This window comes from Carassius auratus, chromosome 49 (genome assembly GCF_003368295.1).
Source record: "Carassius auratus strain Wakin chromosome 49, ASM336829v1, whole genome shotgun sequence".
NCBI lineage: Eukaryota > Metazoa > Chordata > Actinopteri > Cypriniformes > Cyprinidae > Carassius > Carassius auratus.
Window position 1 is genome coordinate 5,145,627 of NC_039291.1, and position 21,829 is coordinate 5,167,455.

Consider the following 21,829-nt stretch of genomic DNA (forward strand, 5'->3'; position numbering starts at 1 on the left):
AGAAAGTTCGGTAATACAGTTCATATATACTTTCAACAATTATTCTGTAGAATGACAGACTGCTGTGGTTATCAACGTCAAGGTACGTCTTTTCTTATGTCGGTCACATAATTTAAATTTGGAATAATTAACACTTGTTATTATGCATTCTAAAACTTAAGGCAACGTTTCATTTAGGTGCAAGGAGAAAGAGGAGGGGAGAGAGAAAACTCCACATGGAGCATGTAGGTCACTCTAACCTTTGTGAAGAACATTAGTCAAATTGTCAGGTTTGAAGCAGGTCTAACCGCCTGCCTGAATTCTGCACATACTACTAGTACAATACCAAAATAGCTGCAAAATAATGTTGAAACAATATGTAGGTCAAGCTTCCGCATCTTAAAGTGAAGCAGTGGCAGGAGAGATAGTTCAGATACTAAAAACCTCCATTTGCAAATGTTAAAATCTACAGTAATTAAATATTAAGGTCAGAAGTTTTTATTCAGAAAATACTAACATGTTTAGTTCTTGCACACTACCATTCAGATGTTGTTGTTTTTGTCCCTTCTGCTCCCCAAGGTTGCATTTATTTTATTAAATAAATGAATAAATAATAATCTTAGGATTTTCTGATGAATATAAAGTTCTAAAGAACAACATTTATTTTAATTATAAATATATTTTATATAGCATTTTATATAGAAATATTGGACCCACTTTATATTAAGTGGCCTTAACTACTATGTACTTACATTTTAATTATTAATTTAGTACAATGTACTTATTGTGTACATACATGTTTTTACTAGGGCCGGGACTTTAACGCGTTAATTGAGATTAATTAATTACACAAAAAATAACGCGTTAACTAAGATTAATTAATTACAGAAAAAAATCCCGCATTTTTTATAACTTATTTTTGCACCGCGGAACGTTTCTCACTGGATGAGTTTCTGCGGACCGATTATACTGGAGCTCCAACTAGCGTTCGCATATCACCGCAGCAGCACATCGAGCCTCAAGTATCACCTCAACGCAAAGCATATAGCAGCTAGCGTGGACTTTACACTTTATGTTGAACTATATATTATTTTGTTGGTGCAACAGTTTATGTTGAACTCTTTATTGTTTTGGCCGAGGTTATTGAGTGTTGGACTTAGTATGTTAAGGCCTCTGAAGCAACAGAGAGATGTTTTCTAATAGTCAGTGTTTCCAATGTTCTGAATGTCATTGACAGTATTGTGTTTTACTTAAAAAAAAAAAAAAAAAAAAAAACACTTTACAGAAGGTTCCAGCACCTATAAGCTTCCTGAATTTCTGAAATGTACTATTTCTAAATTGTTTCTAAATATGCTATTGCTATACTTCATGGCAAAAATTGCACTGGTCTGCTAGACTTGGTTGAACAAAAATAAACAATATTTTGTTGCTTAAGCTTATGTATTAAGTCATTATTCAATGGTATACTATAAATCCGTGTGAAAAAAATTACTTCTCACTGTTTTCAGGTCAAATATTTATATGCGATTAAAATGCGATTAATTTCGATTAATTAATTACAAAGCCTCTAATTAATTAGATTAATTTTTTTAATCGAGTCCCGGCCCATCTGTATTTAATTTCTGTAATTACATTTATAATTACACTGTTGACCCATACTTTACACCTTAACCCACCCTTAAACTTACCCATACCTCCAACCCTCTCCCTAACCTTACCCCATCCCACCTCAATAGCAGCAAAGGTGTTTTACAATACAATATGAACACAGTAAGTACACTGTACTTATTTTTTATGTAAGTACATAGTAGTTAAGACCACCTAATATAAAGTGGGGCCGAAATATTTTGTTACACTATTCATGTCTTACTGTCATTTTTGTAATAATTGTAATACATATTTAATGAATAAAAGTACATAAAAAGAAAGAAAATCTTACTGACCCCAATCTTTTGAATGGTAGTGTATAGCCCCCCCTTACCTCCAAATATTATGTTAATTACCCTCATGTCTTTCAAAACCCATTTGAATTACTTTTTTCCAAAAACAAGAATTTTATTAATATAATATGTTTATCATGCAATTAAAAATGTGACCTGTAGCTTCAAAAAAGATGAAAACATCATGGTCTTTATGACCCAATAACCATACAATGACAAACAGGCCAATATTCAAGTTATTACTCACTGATAATCTTCCGCTCTGTTGAGCCTAGATTTTGTGAAATAATCGGTTTCGGGATCTGTCTCCAACAATCAAAGATCTGACTTAGTGATTGTTCATCAAGGCGAGTTAGAGTACAAAGATTCAATGCCAGTGAGTACAGTTGGTTGTATTGTCAATTGTCAACTGGAAGCTACAGCAAACCACCCAGAAACCGTCTAGAAAAGGTCATCCGTCAAAGCCCTCCAACTGAACAAGAAGGAGATTTGTGAGAGATGCCAAAGAGAGACCAACAATCTCTTTGAAGGAACTAAAGAGTTCAGTAGCCGAGGAGGAAGTAAAGGTGCAGTCATCAACCATATCAAGCACTCTGCATAGTACTGGCAGGGCGAAATCAAATGAAGCCATTTCTCCAAAAGAAATTAAACACATGTAAGCATGCCTGACTTTGACAGAATGCATAATAATGAACCACTTGCAACATCTGAAAGATTTAGTTAGAAAAATAATAATGTAGGAGTTGGATCACAATGATCAAATAATGGTTATCTTACATGTACAGTATATATATATATATATATTTTTTTTTTTTTTTTTATATATATATTTTAAGAGGATGAAATAAAATTTGCACCGCTGTGCTTGCATATATGTATATATATATATATATATATGTGTGTGTGTGTGTGTGTGTGTGTGTGTGTATACTGTGTATATTAATATATAAATAGACACACATACATCTGTATATTTAAGAAATGTACAGTACAGACCAAAAGTTTGGAAACATTACTATTTTTAATTTTTTTGAAAGAAGTTTCTTCTGCTCATCAAGCCTGCATTTATTTGATCAAAAATACAGAAAAAAATGTAATATTGTGATATATTATCAAATATATATATATATATACAGTACAGACCAAAAGTTTGGACACACCTTCGCATTCAAAGAGTTTTCTTTATTTTCATGACTATGAAAATTGTCGAGTTCCTGAAGGGGAACTTAAGTTATTTTATTTATATATGTTGTGTGGCAGCACAAAATCTGTTTTCTGTGTGTGTGCTGCTTTATCTCTGATATCTGTGTGTGAGTGATGTGTGTGTGTGTGTGTGTGTGTGTGTGTGTGCGCCTCAATAAAAGTTGGCCATTATTAGAGAATGGTGATTGGTGAACGTTGAACTGAGTGGAAATGCTTGTGCATTAAAGGGCTTTAATGCACACTTTCTAGCCAATCAGATCTGAGAATTCAGACAGACCATGGTATAAGCACGAATAGTACACAAGCAAAAATAAAATGAGAGTAGTTATTGGCTTACAGAACACTTGGGACTCTATCATTTTTTTTTTTTTTTTTTTTTTTCAGATCTGGAAATTCTCAATTGATATTTCCAGGTTTTCCACCCTGTCCTTAAGACAAATTATTCAGTCAACTAGTCATTCAGTCAAACAACTAGGTGAGTTATATTGTTTTGCACATCCCGACATGAAACTGAATGAATTTTGTTGAGGCTGTTTTCTTACATAAAAATACTATAAACAAGTCATTTTCGAGGTGGTGTTTTGATTATAATTCAATAAAGTGAAGGTTTGTAATTCAGCAAAATAAGAAAATTGGTTTAGGGTCTGATTGTATTTTCAAAGGCTCTGTAAGTTATTCATGAGCAAAGCTCTATCTTATGTAGACACATGGTTGAGAAACTCAAGGATGCTTTGATTTTCTGTCACTTTAACTTGTTTACCTTCATGCCACCGTGACAACCATCTCCCACATGACAACTGGATCAGTGAGAATAATGAAGTTGAGTTTTGGGACACTGTTGGTTTGCTATTTTTGGACTAATCACCAAAGCTAAGCACGTGCACTTAAGCACCTGCATTGATAAACAACTGGGATTAATTCAGGGATATTATTTGAAGACTGTTCCAAGAAATCACAGAGGTCCTTTCAGAAATTCAGGTGCATGTCTATATATATATATATATATATATATATATATATATATATATATATATATATATATATATATATATTAATTTATCTAAGAGTATAAATCTAGTATGAAACCTATGTGACACAGATTAGTGGAGACCTGAAGCACTTAAATGCACCAGTGCACACAGAAAATAGCTATTCTGTGTCATTACATGCTTATTTTCATACTTGCTTTTCTCTGAAAAAAATAATTTGATCTATGATTCAGGATAACCCATGCAGAACAGTGTGGTTTCAAAAGGAAATCAAAGCAAATAGTCCATAGAAACATTCTGCAATCAAAACAGTGGATGAATAAAGGAGATCATTCTCTGCAATCATTCAATTGTCATGAATGTAGGTCTGCGGTCAGACATTTGCACCTAAAAGGTCATGCAGACCTGAAAGGGAGCTTTTATCAAGAAGAACCACAATAGCCTACAAATTCACAATCTTATGTGAATCTCCATTACAGATAATATATTTCACCATATTCATGACATATAATTTTGTTCCAGGCAATGTTCCCATAAATAACATGTTGTCTTTACTGTCCAGGCCATTTGTCTACCTTGCATCTCCTACCATTGCCAATACATTTCTATGGAATTTTTTTTTTGCCAAAATGGAAATTGTGCCTAATAAAAAGCAGAATCCATTCTACTGTGCAATAAAGCACTTTATATTCATCAAAAATGCTAGGATGACTGCTATTTCTCAACATAATGCCTATGGTCGCTCACATGTGTGAGGAACTGTTCATCATTCTGGCAGATAGACAAAGCAGAATGGGCAACCATTAAGTATACGAATGGCCGGACAACACTTCATAGATGATTTGGACTTCTACTAATCTTTAGGTTAGCTGTAAAGAAATTTCAAACTGAAGGCTGACAGAATTATAGATTCGTTAAAAGCTGTTCGCATAACTTACTGCAGGGATCAGGTGCTTAGTGAGTGGCTCTCCAATTAAAACAGAGCATGAAAACTCCCACGTACACACACAGTCAGCTAAACTACACTTTGATGAACTGAGTTTTGCACTTAGAGCAAGATACTAACAGTATCAGTCTTCTGTAGTTAATAAGGTTGTTTTATTTTAATGTAATTTTTTATGAGAAACAAAAACAAATGAAGATGATATACATTTTATATTTTTTCACTGTATCAGGGACTGAACAATTCAATGAATCACTCACTTGTTTCATCCCTGATGACATTTTTGAATAAAACAGATGATTGAATGATTAAATGACTCTCATAAAGACAGTCACTTGCGGCCAACTACAGGCACAACAATGCAACATGTAGAAAGAGTCCCAGAAAGAAATGAAGGTCAAATAAAGCTTTGTAAATCAACCAGGCATACTTCTCAACTTTATCGTAATAAGGTTCACTGCTTTTCAGCGTGATGCATATTGTGGCTTGCAAGTGGAGAAAAAGGAATTCTTTTTTTGGACACAAGCTTTGGAGATTTAGTATCAAACATAAATGCTAGAATGAAAAACCATATTCATAAAAATAACGAATATGACATGCCAATGCGAAAAAACATTTGTCACAATGACTAAAAAAAATAAATAAAATTGTTATTAGTCTTCTACATTTTATCTTGCAAAACAGAGACATATTAAATAAACTTTGAAACATCCCAGAGGCACATGGTCTCCTTATAATGGGGTCATAACTGCACACATAACTACACGGTCTAAGAAATTATAAGAAAAAGAATAAAGTCTCGCTATACTATGGATTGTGGTTTATCTGTGGGTACAAAGTTGCATGAAAAACTATTTTCGCTTCTGGCAGAGAAAAGCAGATAGCATGTCCACATAACAAATTCTCAGAGGCCTGAAGCATCAAGAACTTTCTCAGCTTGAGAGAGAGGGAGAAAAAAAGGAAACTTAGATGTGGGAAAGAAAGTGATAGAAGAGTGAAATAACATTGCCCTGCGGAAAACAAAACCCCAAAAGTGTGTTCAATGGGCCGTACTTGAGCTGAGCTGGCCAGACTGGGTGCTTTAGCCTGAAGCACATACTGTATTGTGCTCAGAGACACTAGACAGCAAAATGAGTAGAGATGAGCAAGACTCAGGAGCCTCAGATATGATTAATGTGTGCCATATGATAAGAAGAAACAGCGGCTGAGTAAATGGACCTATGGTACATTCATTCAGAGGTGAAAATTTCTCTGAAGACTGGAACTTTGTATCACAGGCTATGCTATTCATTAAGTAAGCCTTGGCTATTTTATCATCTCTCTCCTGAAATATTTTCTGAGAATATATAATATAGCACTCAGGTGAGGAAAAAAACGATAAGACTGGTAAATTCTGATATTGAAAGCTTGCGGAGTGGGGAACATTAATAAAAAGGGAGACGCAAACTTATTCGCTTAAATTATTTAAGCTTTTTAACTTAAACTCTTCAAGTGAATTCGAAATCCAGAAGACTAAGGGTAGGGCTGTGCAAAAAAACATTGCGATTTTCATGCACATCTCATCAGTAAAGACGCTCCTGTAATTAGAAGTATCTCCAGCACGTGCGTTCAGATCAGGGTTGCCAGGTTTTCGTAACAAATCCTGCCCAGTTGCTTCTCAAAACTAGTCCAAAACTAGTCCAATCGCACTTCCAGAAGGTTCCCCGATAAAAAAAAATTGCTTCCCGGGGTTAAAATAAACGTTTTTTAGCAGGGTTGCATTGGTAAAATTCGCATTTTAGGGGCTAAATATCACGTTATTTGTATTGTGGTCGCTTTGACCCGCGGACATGAAAAACAACCACAGACTTGGCAACACCGGTTGGCATTTACTACCACAGAGCCTTAATTCACTGAGAATCTACACAAAATTGATGTTATCGATTTTGAATCCTAGGCGATTCTTTGTCGATTTTGAAAACTATTTTGTGTTAGTTGTCGGTAGACTACGGCTCTGTGTAGTGATGCCGCTCCACCTGAACCAGTGTTGCCAAGTCTGCGATTGTTCTTCATGAACGCGGTTTGAATCAACCCCAATACAAATAACATGATATTTAACCCCTAAAATGCGAATTTTACCAGCGCAACCCTTCCAAAAAATGTATATTTTAACCCTGGGAAGCAATTTTTTTTTTTCGGGCAACCTCCTGGAAACGCGATTGGGCTAGTTTGGACCAGTTTTAAGAAGCAACTGAGCATGATTTGTTGTGAAAACCTGGCAACCCTGTTCTGAATGCACGTGCTGGAGATATACTTCTAATTACAGGAGCATCTTTACTGATGAGATGCGCATGAAAATCACATTCGATTTTGTTGCACAGCCCTACTAAAGGGTACAAAAGGGTGCAATAAAAAGTAAAAGTTATCCAGACTACTTGTAGAAAAGTATTGCACAGTTTTTCTGGCCAAAATTGAAATTCCAATTGAATTTTTTTTTTTTTTTTTTTTACATTCAAATGCTAAAGTATATTATGAACTTCAAGGGGCAAGAAAGTAGGTTGCCAATATTACAATAAATTTTGGGTATAAGCCAAACATATTTTACAATATATTTAGAAAAATATAAATGTAGTGAGATTGGATATCTAAGATATCTAAAATTACTATATAGACTATCATATCTTATATAGTGTGTGTGTGTGTGTGTGTGTGTGTGTGTGTGTATGTGTGTGTGTGTGGGCATGTTTTTGTGACATATCAGGGCACAACTTTGTATAATGACATGGGTATGACACAGGTATTACAAGGAGAGGGTGACTTATGAGGACATAACCCATGTCGCCATTTTTCAAAACGCTTATAAATCATACAGAATGAGTTTTTTTTGAGAAAGTAAAAATGCACAAAGTTTCCTGTGAGGTTTAGGGGTAGGGTTGGTGAAGGGTGATAGAATTATACAGTTTCTACATTATAAAAACCATTACGCCTATGGGATGTCCCCACTTTTCACAAAAACAAACATGTGTGTGTGTGTGTGTGTGTGCGTGTGTGCATGTGTGTGTGTGTGTGTATACACACAATCACATACAAACATAAACTCAGTACACGTAGCAAGGGCTTTTAAATAATATAATAAATAAAAAGAAAAAAGAATAGAGCAATTTAGATTTAGAGGTTGAACTATTCTGATGATGTCTTTCATAGTTTTCTGGACCTTGACAGTGTAAGTGACTTGGCAGTCTGTGGGACAGTCACAAGCCTCCCGGTTTTCATCCATAATATCATAAATTGTGTTGTGAAGACGAACAAAGCTTTTACAAGTTTTAAGGATTCTCAAAAAATATATAAAAAATAACAAAAACATTTTTTTTTATGTTTATATTTTTTGACCAATTACATTTGAGCCCCTGAAAATGAAGGGACTATGTATAAAAATTTAATCCTTAAGCATTTTGTTATATTTATGTTCAACCCTTTGAATTCAGTTTCATCTTGATTGTTTAATTTTTTTATTCTATTCTGGTGGCAAAACTAAGAAAATTGTGTCAATGTACAAATATATATGGACCTAACTGAAGACTTGAGAAGTTTTACTTTAAAGTTGGAGCATTTGTTGTAATTTTGGAGCTTGACATACGTAGTTTTCATTCACTTTCATTATACTGAAAAAAATGACCAGGATAATCTTCAAAAAATCCTTTTTTGATTTTTTTTACAAAAGAAAAAAAAGGGTTTGAAATGGCATGAGGGTGAGTGAATATTGACAGAATCTTAACTCTTCCTTTATAAGACAAAAAGGTGATAAGCTTCAGTCTAGCAGTCTGCACTCAGCTTCAGAAGTTGTGGATGGTTCAAATCAAAGATGAAGAGCTCTTTTCAGATTCAACATGTGCAATTTGACTTTCCAGCCTGATGACTAGCTAAATGGCAGCTCTTAAATGTCCTTGAGAGAAAGACTTTTGCCTGTCATCAGCAGGAGATTGCAAAGCTTTCTCTCACTTTTGCCCTCTCGTCCTGTCAAGATTATTTAAAACAGTATACAATACACACAAATAACTTGTGATACAAAAGGCTTCCAAAGTCTGATAAATTGAGTGAATGAGAACATAACATAGATAAAAAGCTCTGACTCACTCAACACCGAAGAATCTACACAATTAGTCACACACATCCGTGACAGCTAATAGTAATGTTTGCTCCTGATCAAAACAAAAGTGTGTTTTGTAATTAAAAACAGCAGGGATCGATGATGTGAAATGTTGGTGTGAAGACTGAGAGGAGATTTATCTGCGAGAGAAATGGCACAACAGTGCAGCATTATTCACTCTGAATAATAACATTTGCCTCTTCTGCTGCTGTGGGGGGCAATTCATCAGCCCTAATAAGAGCCTCCAATTCGTCTTCCACTCTTTGTTTGAATCAGTCTGATGAAAGCTGGATAAACACTATTAGCATGAACATGAAAACGGAGTATAAATACGACACAGTAACGTGTAACATAGCTGTGTGCACACAAGAGATACTATACAGCGAATTATCCAAAACTACTGTCACATAATCATTATCCACACCTCATATGCTCATAAATAATTGATGTGCACATAAGGTTTAGCATATAGCAGTATTTTATATATATATATATATATATATATATATATATATATATATATATATATATATATAGGTGTAGGCAAAATGTAGGTTTAAAGTATAGTATAAGTCTTTATAAGCATGTTATATATAGAAAATACAGTTTTCTAATTAAATTTGGACACTTTCAGTGGGGTCCAAAAGTCTGAGAAAACCTGATTCCAAAATCTCATTTAAACCTGGAAATAAACACTATTTTATAGTGCTATACTCTAAAAAAAAATAAAAATAAAAATTAAAACTTTTACAATTATTTTTATTATTTTTATTTTTCCCTACACTGAAACAAATAGTGTAATATTTTATATGTTTCGTTATTTCTTAGTAAATCAGTGACAATTATGTTTTTTTTTATTTTTTTATAAATATTTTTTTTTTATAATTTCAATGATGAATTGTTTTTTTTATATATATAAAAGATTTCTAATAAATTTACATTAAAATATACACAATTTATGGATTCTGAACATATTAAAATAATTTCAACATTTAAAAAAATTATATTCCGCATTATTGTTAGGTCACAAATCAAATAAGTAAATTTGGGACACTGATGTGACATTTACAGCGTTTTTTTTTTTTTTTTTTTTTTAATGCATTGTCTAATATATATATACATACTGTACACACACACACACACATATTTTATTCCCCTTTTAACTAAAAAGAAAATGTCTATAGTGATTACAGTGATCTACACATTTACTAGTAAATGTAAAAAAATAATAATTAAAAAGTAATTGCAAGTAATTTTCTTATTTACCTAAAACTACAGTGTATATCAAATTTCAAGTTGCCAGCTGTTTGACATGACATGTTTTAACATCAGATGAGCTTTACTAGAAACTTTCTGCTAGACACTTTCATTGTCCAAAACCTCATGTAGGAAGATCTCAGTCAAACATTAATCGCTGGCATTACTAAACTGTCTGTACATAAAGACAGATGACAAAACGCAATTCTCATATATGGGTCAAGCACTGGCTTGCAACAACAGCTTAAATAAGATTACAGCTCCGCTGAAAGTGTTGAGATGAAAGGCCGCTTTAAGTCGTCCGCTCCAGGGTAAGCCTGGATGATTTTCTATGGATTCACAATGCATTAGAAAACTTTTTGTAAGTGTCCTTACCAGTGACTGTCTGGGACAACAAAGATGACATAAACAGATGACATGGGAATTTATCCACGGTTAAAGGGCGTTTTAGTATGGACAGTGTTTACATGGAATATGTCCTGATTATATGTAAAGCGATACCATCCAGTGTCTACTGTTCAGACTACTGCTTGGCGTAAACTGCACTTTCCCTAAATATGGTACAGTTCAATCATTTGTAAACCATTATAAGCACAAGTCATATAATTCTGTTGTGAGAACAATTAGGTATGTTTAATTGTTATATATATGATAAAATGAACCAAACATGAAAAATAACTAGTTTTGAACACATTAAACATTTCTATCGACCATTTAAAATAATGATTTTGACCAGTCCCACCTAAAAGGGACAGAAAGATTTTTTGTTTTGAAAGAAAAGAATGTTTTGTTGAGCAATGTTACATTAAATTGGTCAAAAGTGACAGAAAAGACAATATGTTTCTATTTCAAATAAATTCTGTTCTTTTGAGCTTTCCCGTCATCAACAAAAAAAATCCTTTAAAAAGTATCACAAATTCCATAAAAATATAAAGCAGCATGACTTTTTTCAACTCTGACTTCAGCACCAAATCAGCATATTAGAATGATTTCTGAAAGATCATGTGGCATTAAAGACTAGAGTAATGATGCTGTAAATTCAGATTTGTATCATTCAGAATACATTCAAACAGATTTTGAAATGTAACATTATTATTTCACAATATTGCTGTTTTATTTTTATTTATCCCAAGATCAAATAAATGCAAGCTTGGTGACATAAGAGACTTCTTCCAAACACGTTAAAACATCTTACCAATCACAAACTTTTAAATGTTAGTAATTCATTTACCAAAAAAAAAACAGTCAAGTAGTAAAATCATCTGCATTTGTCAGGCTCAAGCATTCATCCCTGTTACAAATGTTATTGCATGAAAACTATTATCAAATAAATATTTAGTCACCTTGGAATTATAAGGCTGCATCTGCCATTTTTATCCAAATTTAGTGATTCACATATCCTATCAACGTTTTTTTTTTTTTTTTTTTTTTTTTTTTTTTAAGTTATGTACATTTTGGGACCCATGTCTGAAATAGACTTCTTATTATCACCATATGGAATGCAAAACTTTGAAGCTCATTATCTCGAATCTGCCCAGAATGAAGACGATCCGATCCCAAACCAGATCATCTCTGCTGAGTGACAGCTCAATTTAGATGAATAAAATAAACAGAAAATAACACAAATCATATAATATTAACCTCCTGTGGCTGTGCGATCAACATTTTCTCGAGGTTAAGCATATGCTTTCACTGACCATTTATTGCAAGATGAAAAAATTATAATAATTGAACACTTACAACCATATTTCCTACCCTTTTTGTGGTAATTTTTCCCCATTTAGTTATTAATTTGCATTACATGTCTAGGTCTTAAAAGATTGAGAAAGCGAGGAGAGGGAAAACGAGAGGAACAGAGAGAGACATCAGAGGGAAACCCTAAGCTGATCCTGCTGTTCAAAACATGATACTTGCCCTAAAAAAAGACTGTGCCAGCACTGATGAGACAAGTAGTCCTTCCCTCTAAAGCAGTCTTCAAAGGAGCAGCTGCCTGTTTCATCTGCATAGTTCATCAGATGAACAGATTACACTCAAAATGATACAAATGGCTGAAAAAGACCAGTAATAGAGGCTTTTTAAATCAGAGTAAAACATTTTAAACATCACATTTCTACGGTTTCGATTGAATGGTTACCATTAACATTCATACTAATATTTATGTAATCTCTAAAGTTTTGGTTATAATTATACACAATGGGAATGGGAAAATGCCAAAGGAGCAGAAGTCTGTGGGTTCAAAGGGCATTACGTCTATGTGAGAAGGTCAGTTAATGTCAGGTGCACTGATCTGTAAATTCACATTACAGGGTTTTAGACGGATATCAAAGCAACTTAACTAACCTGCTTTTACACGTTTTTCTTTTTTACATTCATTCTGTTCAATTAATGGCAAATGCGACCATGATGCCACATATATATTGGAAAAATAATGAGACTGGTTTTATTTCTTAGATAGTAATTCTATGCTCTGCCTTCAAGAACAAATGTGGCATCACTGTGCAGTTTTCTTTATCTTTGTTTCGATGAGATGTGATCACTTCTGTATATTTACAGGATAATGTTTGTATGAAATACAGCCGGTAAGTTTATCTAACAATAAAAATTAACAAGCAATGTGAAGCTGCACTTCAAATAATACATTTAGATAATATCATATCCACTGTCTAGGGGCAAAGACAAACATCCCTAAGACACTGAGTATTGATTAGAACTTTTTGTTATATTTATATTTTATAGCTAAAAAAAAAAAAAGTCTTAAATTTAAGACTAATATGACATTAGTAAAATAACTAAAAGAAAAATACAAATTAAGAAATCTATATATTGTATTTTACTTTTATTTTATTTTACTTTATTTACTTATTTTATTAGGAATTTCTATATATTTTATAATTTTTTATTTATATCAAAGTAAATCAAAATAATAAAAGTGTATTTCTTATAACTATTTATTTGTTTTGCATATCGTGTATAATGTATACATATAAAAATGAACATTGCATTGCTACAATAAGAGGCATTTCTCTAAAACAAATGTCACTCAAAAAAAAAAAAAAAAAACATATTCACCTGCTGTATCACACAGACCTGATGACCTACAGTACTCACTCTATTCACAGCTGCAGAATCAGGGGAGAATAAACAGATGATGCTGCATCTGTAGACTTGACTAATGTGTCTCTCATACAGCCAAAAAAAACAAAAAAAAAACTAAGACAGCAGATTCTTGATTAACCTTTTCAAATGTAATAAACAATCTACATAACAGACATTAAAGTCCATTACAACTTTTATAATAAAAACATAGTTAAATAAATAAATAAATAAATAACATTGCCTAAAGCAATTACTCTGTTTATGTTAAAAACAAATTTTAAATAACCCACATTTGCTCAAAGCACAAGCAATAAGCCAAAGCAATTATTATCATTGTTAAATAATTATCTTCTTGTCATATGGATTACATCACACCAGGCTTTAAGGTATATACTGAACAGAACATACTGTATACAGTAGCTAAAATAAATAAATAAATAACTGGCCATTAATAATAAAACCAAACCAAAAGTAGTTGGAGTTGCTCGTGCACGTTGATGGCATGTTTTTGATCAGCGCGCGCTCACTAAAGCCCTTTTAAATACAGATGCCCCAAAATAACTGATCACACAGTAACGTCCAGCGGATGTTGATAACACTCACCCCCAGTTTCTTACTCCGAATCCTCACGTAGCCCTGCTTCACTATATCGTTGAAGTTTGACGCCATCCTAACAGCGTCACTGTCCTCGTCCTCCGTCTCAGCTGCGAGACCCCTCAGAAGTCAGTAAGACATTCAGTCCCCAAACAACCTGCTTCAGTCCCACCGATGCTGCTGCTGATGCTGCTCGGGCGACCGGCTCGAGCGGCTCATTCCACCCGAGAATGGGGAGACAGCGCGCGCGTCAGATGATTAAATTCAGCGAGGAGAGCAGCTTCCTGGAATGCACCATGAGAGGCCAATCAGAGGGGTGGACGCAGACTAGGCCTACTCACTTGCTTAATTGAATGAAGAATGAATGAATGAATTACATTTATTTATTTATTTATTTAGGGTTTTAGGGAATATGTCATTCCACTTTCACGCAGGCAAAGGAAATTTCAGTTAGATGTGGATATCAGAAATTAACAGCTGTATATATCCTAATTTACTAAGAAACAAATATATATTTCCTTAAATTCCCTACTGATGATTATTATCATTATCAATACTCCTTCTAAACTGCTTTGTGATAAGTATAAGTTTCTAGTCTGGTTCTCTATGTTATTCTTATATATATATATATATATATATATATATATATATATATATATATATATATATATATATATATATATATATATATATATATTATAAGTGACAGTGAAAGTGACATGACATTCAATGCACATACACACCGAAGTGCACACACACAGAGCAGTGAACACACACCCGGAGCAGTGGGCAGGCATTTATGCTGCTGCGCCCTGGGAGCAGTTGGGGGTTCGATGCCTTGCTCAAGGGCACCTTAAGTCGTGGTACTGAGGGTGGAAAGACTGTACATGCACTCTCCCCACCCACAATTCCTGCCGGCCCGAGACTCGAACTCACAACCCTTCGATGTGAGTATATATATATATATATATATATATATATATATATATATATATATATATATATATATATATATATATAATAAAAAAGAATATATACTTTTGTTTCTGTATATTCAATTGTTAGTCCTTGTGATTTTTTTATTTATTATTTTAATGTAAATGTGTGATAAATTCACAGAGCAAATCTAAAGACAAAAAAAGATGAATAATTTATTTATTTATTTTATAAGAATGGAATTTGGTAGAATATCACTCTTAAAACTAATGTGATAAATCATTAATTGCTATAAGAGCAGGTCATATTTTCTGTAAACAACATGTATAATATGAAATATGAAAGATTGTATGAGATCGCAAGTTATTAATTCCAACATGCTCCAAATATAGTATGGATTAATTAATCTGACAAATTAAGCCATAAAAAACACAAGACTCCTACTGTTTTACATGTACTATGTAATATCTTTAATCTGTATATTTTAAGACTTAATTTTCATTCATTAGCAAAATACAGTTTCGCTTTAATATGAAAGTTATACTTTTATAATAAAAGGGAACTGATAACTAGTGGATGGGAGATTTGTTTTGCTGATTGGATCCTTGGGATTAAAAGATCAAAGCAGATCAAAATCAAATGAGAGAGAGAAAAAAAAAGAAGAGGTCTGGGATGTTATATTCATACATTAGATGTAGAGCGAGTTGTAGCTCCACTGACACAAATGCTAAAAATGCATGCAAAAGCCTTCTCCTTTAATCCTGCTTTATGGAGATGCCTTTTTGCCTGTGGAAAAATGCCAAAACCCATTAGATACAGCTGATGACACAGTTACACGTGTGAGAGGGTTTTCTGCATCTCTTGTGACAATGAAAGATGTTATATGGATGAACATCAGCGAGATAGTATAATGGATCAGGCATAAAATCCATATGGATGATATAATTTGATTTCAGTAAAGAATTAGTTATACATATAAATATGTATTACTTATTATTATAAATAGTGTTTCTATTCTATTATTATAAATAGTGTCTCTGGTTATACATCAATTTCACCACCATGAGCAAAAAAAATAAAATAAATTGTAATTGGGAGCTATATAGGAAATTTGAGAGCTGTCTTTTCCCATTTGTTTATTTTCTTCTGTGGCACCATTATGCAATTGTTTTTCAATTATTTTTCCATTTCTCTTGGCCATGAAAATGACATTAAAAAATTGCATTAAAATAAACTCATCCGTAGAATATTTGTCGTTTGGTCCTCACTACATTTTATATAAGGCAATCAGTGGGGGGAAATGTATCCATGGGTCAAAATGACTTTTTTTTTACCTATTAAATGATAAAACATTATTTTTTTATTAAATCATTGAGAATTCATAAAACATTAAAAGCATTTCAAGCATATACAATGCCTCAAAAACACTAACATTTTTTGATCATTCTCATTTTAATATTTTAATATTTTTGCAGCCAGCAATATTAAGGTGGACATACTACAGGATATCATTATTTTATGTGAAAAGTTAGGAAATGTAGAATAATTATTAAAGTGTGTAGCCTGTGTGTATGTATGTATGTATGTGGGTATTTATTAATTGTTTTATTCTGATATTATTCATTCACTTGAGATGAGGATATCAGAAATTAAAAGCTGTATAAAAAGTAATATATTAAAACGATAAATAAATAAATAATAAAATAAATGCATGTGTACAATTTTTTTGAGAATAACTATTATGATATGTGCATAAACATGAATTCAGCATGTAAGGAAAGTATGTATGCTGTACTTTCTACTGGATTGTTACACCGTTTGACACTTTTAAAGTTAGTCAATTCATAATCAATCAATTCAGAGCTTTACTGGGACATTCTATAATACTTTTTTTTTTTTTTTGAATGAAATCAACATGAATACAGATATTACATCAAAATGCATTAATGCATGCATTTGAAACCATCTATATTATATTGATCTTAATAAAGCAACGATACCTTAACATGTGTTGACCGCTGCCAACAAAACGGTTATTTATTGTCAAAAATCAGTCAGGCTCATCACTCAGCCACTCACAGCGCACTCCCTCACCTGGATTCTGATCACTAGCACCTGTTCACAGTTCAGTCAACAATTCCCTTGCACTTAAAAGCACACACCTCAGTCAGCAAGTTGTTTGATCTCATGGCTACACAGCAGAAACTTCCACTGTTATAGTGGTCGGGCAACCCAGTCAATGGAGAATTTCATCGCTCACTTCTGCAGCTGGAATTGAGGCATCCCTCCTCACTGCGTATCGTCAAGGCCTGGAACCAAAGCTTCGCCTCCAGCTGGCCGCATACGACGACTCAAGTGGTCTGGAAATATTTATTCATCTCGCCATCAGCTCAAATTGCCTTCAGGAGTGTTCACCAGCCCGACCAACCTCACGTTATCACCGGACCGAAAACCAGAATCCTCCCAAATCTGACCCCGAACCCATGCAGACCTACACCAACCGTCTAACTCTGACTGAGCGGCAGAGGAGGCTGACCCAGGGTCTGTGCCTATACTGCGGCTCGAGTGGGCATCACATCCTGATATGTCCCCTTCGTCCTCCTTCGTACTCCACGTCTAACTTAATCTCCCATTAAGATGAACCCACTCACCACCATTGTCCAACTTACTGCTGCCCACGTCACTCTTCCAGTTACCACCCTCCTCAACTAGTTTAGAGACCCAGCAGCTGGTAACCTCGGGGGACCTCTGCTGCCAGCTCCAATTACCAACCGCCGCTACAGAAACCATCTACCAAATAGTCACCATTACAGGAAGACCATTAAAAAGGCGACATGTCTGATATAGTGTGGGTCTGGTACAAATGACTATAGGCCTATTACATACAGAATCCATCAATTTCCTGGTTCTCGAGGGCTCTACAGTGGATGTCATTCTGGGTCGTCCCTGGTCGGTGCAACATAATCAGATCATCTCCTGGTTGTCAGGTGAAGTCCTGCAGTTAGGTAAACAGTTTTTTTAATATTGGTTCCCTAATCAGCTATCTCCACCAAAAAAACCTTTGGAGGTCCTGCCCCTTAACACTACCTCCATCAAGAGTCCCTTAGAGAATCGATCCGTGGATATTTCCTACTGCTTTCAAGAATTTAGTGACATGTTCTGCCCTCACAAAGCCTCACAACTGCCTCCTCACCGCCCCTGGGACTGTGCAATTGATCTGATTCCGGGTGAGCCAGTGCCTCTTGGGAAAATCTACCCTCTCTCCCTACCGGAACAGAAGGCCATGGAGTAGTACATAGAAGGACTCAATAAGGGTTACATAGTCCCATCCACATCTCCTGCTGCTTCAAGCTTTTTCTTCATGGCAAAGAAGGAAGGATGCTTGCAGCCCTGTATTGATTATCGAGCTTTGAACTAAATTACAGTCAAATTCAGGTATCCTCTTCCTCTCGTCCCAGCGGCCCTTGAATAACTTCAAGGAGCCATAATATTCTCCAAACTAGATCTTCATAGTGCATATAATCTCATCAGTATCCGAAAAGGAGACGAGTGGAAAACGACATTTGTGACCCCTACTGGCCACTATGAATATAGGGTGATGCCTATGGCCTAGTCAACGCCCCTTCAGTCTTTCAGGATTTTATGCATGTAGTGCTCCCGGAGTATATAAATCCCTTCATTATAGTATACATCAATGACGTCCTCATCTACTCCCGGAGCCTGGCCGAACATCACCAACATGTCCGAATTGACCTAGCCCAGTTACGGCAATCCCAGCTCTTCATCAAAGCTGAGAAATGCACCTTCCATCAGTCCTCAGCACATTTCTTGGGATATGTCATTGACAGCACTGGGATCCACATGGACGAGAGGAAGATCAAAGCTATTACTTCCTGGCCACTTCCATAAAAGAACTCCAACTCTTCCTAGGCTTTGCCAATTTCTACCGCCGGTTCATTAAAAACTACAGCTCAATCACCAGTCCCATCACTGACCTCCTCTGCAATAAGCCCAAGTCTCTGTCCTGAACTCCAGCTGCCACAGAAGCCTTCGCCACCCTCAAACAAGCCCTCACAAGTGCTCCTCACCTAGTACCCCGACCCAGAGCTCCTGTTCAAGGTAGAAGTGGATGCTTCAACCACTGGAGTGGGAGCAGTCCTATCTCAGCGGCAGGGGACGTCTCCCCGACTCCACCCATGTGCCTTCTTTTCTCAGAAGCTCAGCCCGGCGGAGAGTAATTACGACATTGGAAACTGGGAGCTACTAATGATTAAACTGGCATCGGAAGAATGGCGAAACGCCTAAACCCCCACCAAGCTAGATGGGCTTTATTCTTTACAAGATTCCATTTCACCATCTCCTATAGACCCGGTCCTCAATGTTACAGCTGATGCATTATCCCAAATTCATACTTCAGAGGAAAGTGTGGATAAGCCAGAGACCATAATACCTACACATTTCCAGTCCGATTCAGTGGACCTCTCTGCCAAGTCGCCACCGAAGTCCCTCCTCCTGCTCCGCTGGGCTGTCCCCCCAGATTCAGGTATGTCCCACGGACACAATTCACCCCGCTTATTCATACCACCCATACCTCCTTAGGCACTGTCCACCTTGGGCTGACCCAGCTCTCTCGCTGCTGAAAGAACGCTTCTGGTGGCCCAATATGGCAGGAGATGTCAGGAGATTTATCTGGGGTTGTACCAAATGTGCCATCTCTAAGAGTCCCAGTCATCTTCCTGGTCATTGTTGATAGATTCTCTAAATTCTGTGAGCTTATTCCCCTACAGGGTCTACCCACTGCCCTAGAAACCGTGGAGCTGTCAATTGGGGTTTTCACCAATTTGGCATCCCTGAGGACATTGTGTCAGACTGTGGATCCCAATTCATATACCGTGTATGGAAGTCCTCTTTCTCACTCCTAGGTGTGACTGTAAGCCTCTCCTCCAGATACCACCCACAATCCAATGGTCAAACTGAGCGGAAGATACAGGAAGTAGATCGCTTCCTCGGGACCTTCTGCCATGGCCACCAGGACTCCTGGAACCAGTTCCTGGGCTGGGCTGAGTACACCCAGAACTCTCTCTGTCAACCATCCACGGGCCTTACACCATTCCAATGCGTACTTGGTTACCAGCCCCCTCTCTTCCCCTGGTCAGGAGACCCCCTCCGGTATTCCTGCAGTCGACTACTCATTGCAGGAGAGCGAGAGAGTATGGGACGTGGCTCACCATCACGTCCAATGGGCAGTGTGCAGACAAAAGATGGCAGCCGACCTTCGCTGAACACCTACTCCCACCTACCAACCGAGGCAGAAGGTTTGATTGTCCACTCGCGACATCAGGCTGCGCCTGCCCTGCAGGAAACTTAGTCCCAGATTCATCTGCCCCTTCTCCATCCAGAAACAGATCAACCCTGTCACCTACAGACTCCAACTCCCTCCTCAATACAAAATTCAACCCACTTTCCATGTCTCACTATTAAAACCTTTTCACCCTCCTGTCTCCACAGAGCCTGACCAGACAGAGGAACCCTCTCTCCCATTGCTTCTGGAAGAGGGATCCATCTACAAGGTGAAGGAGATTTTGGAATCCCAGCGGCATTGTGACGTCATGATTATTCAGGGTTATGGCCCTGAATGATGCTCCTGGGTCCCTAGAGACGACATTCTCGATCCCACACTCCTAGAGGAACTCCATACATCTCACCCAGATCGTCCAGCTCCTCAGGGCAGAGGGAGTTCGGCTCTCAGGAGGGGGTACTGTTACAGGTCGGTCAGGCTTGTCACTCAGCCATTTACAGTGCACTCCCTCACCTGAATACTGATCACCAGCACCTGTTCACAAATAAGTCATCAATTCCCTTGCACTACAAGGGAAGCACACACCTCAGTCAACAACTGGTCCGATCTCATGGCTACACAGAGGAAACTTCCTCTGTTATAGTTACCTGCATTGACTCCATTAACTTACCTCTTTACTTACCTCTTCTCCAGCGAGAATCTCCTCTACTCCTAGCAACTCCAGCGCACCTCCTACAAACTTATCTTCCAAGTCTCCTTCTCCAGCGTCTAAACTGAGGTGTGTATGACCGTTCAGCAACCCTGGTCACCCCCCGCTCTGTAAGAAGATTTCTGGTCTTATCGCATCTACCATCATATCCTCTCACCAAAGAAACCACAAAGAAGATCATTTTGCATTCAACTCTCACAGCTAACAATCATCCTTTTCTGCAACAGATATGCAACCTCAGATGAAGTACCTTTCACAGCGACTTTATTTGCAAGCCCTCCACTTACTGTAATGCATAAAAAATGAAATCTCCACTGTCCATTCTGAGGAGTCTGGTGTCTTTTTTATGATTTATTCATAACTGTTGAATAGGAAATAGTTTGAGGGGCTTTTTTGACCTTCACTTTTGAGGTAACAGACTTTAGCAGCCCAGCTGCCTTTGAATTAATTTAGCCGTGCTAATGATATACTGTAGGTAGCTCACAAATAAATGAAAGCTCTACGAAATCTAACCTTCGATGCATAAGGAGTCTGAGAGCTGTCACTGAAGATGACGATAAAGGCTTCCAACAAAGATGGAGCATGTCTTCCACTGGAATAAACATCACACATTTCATTGTGCAGTGTGTGGGTGAATTGTGAACTCCAGACTATTAATCACTGCCTGGCTATGCTATATTGAGATTTATTGTCAAAAAATGTGCGCCTTGTCACATTTTAACTGCTGTCTAACTGTCTCACTCATTCACACATGCACA

At 36.2% G+C, this 21,829-nt stretch overlaps 1 protein-coding gene across 1 annotated transcript in view; it reads right to left on the minus strand.

Annotated features, from left to right (window-relative positions):
- Positions 1 to 14,390, minus strand: part of LOC113066069 (docking protein 6-like) — an 80,131-nt gene extending 65,741 nt beyond the window's left edge. Inside the window, exon 1 of the mRNA XM_026237675.1 lies at positions 14,137 to 14,390. Within this exon, the coding sequence (XP_026093460.1) occupies positions 14,137 to 14,202 (66 nt within the window). The 5' untranslated portion in view covers positions 14,203 to 14,390. The remainder of the gene's footprint in view (positions 1 to 14,136) is intronic.
- Between the last annotated feature and the right edge of the window lie 7,439 nt (positions 14,391 to 21,829).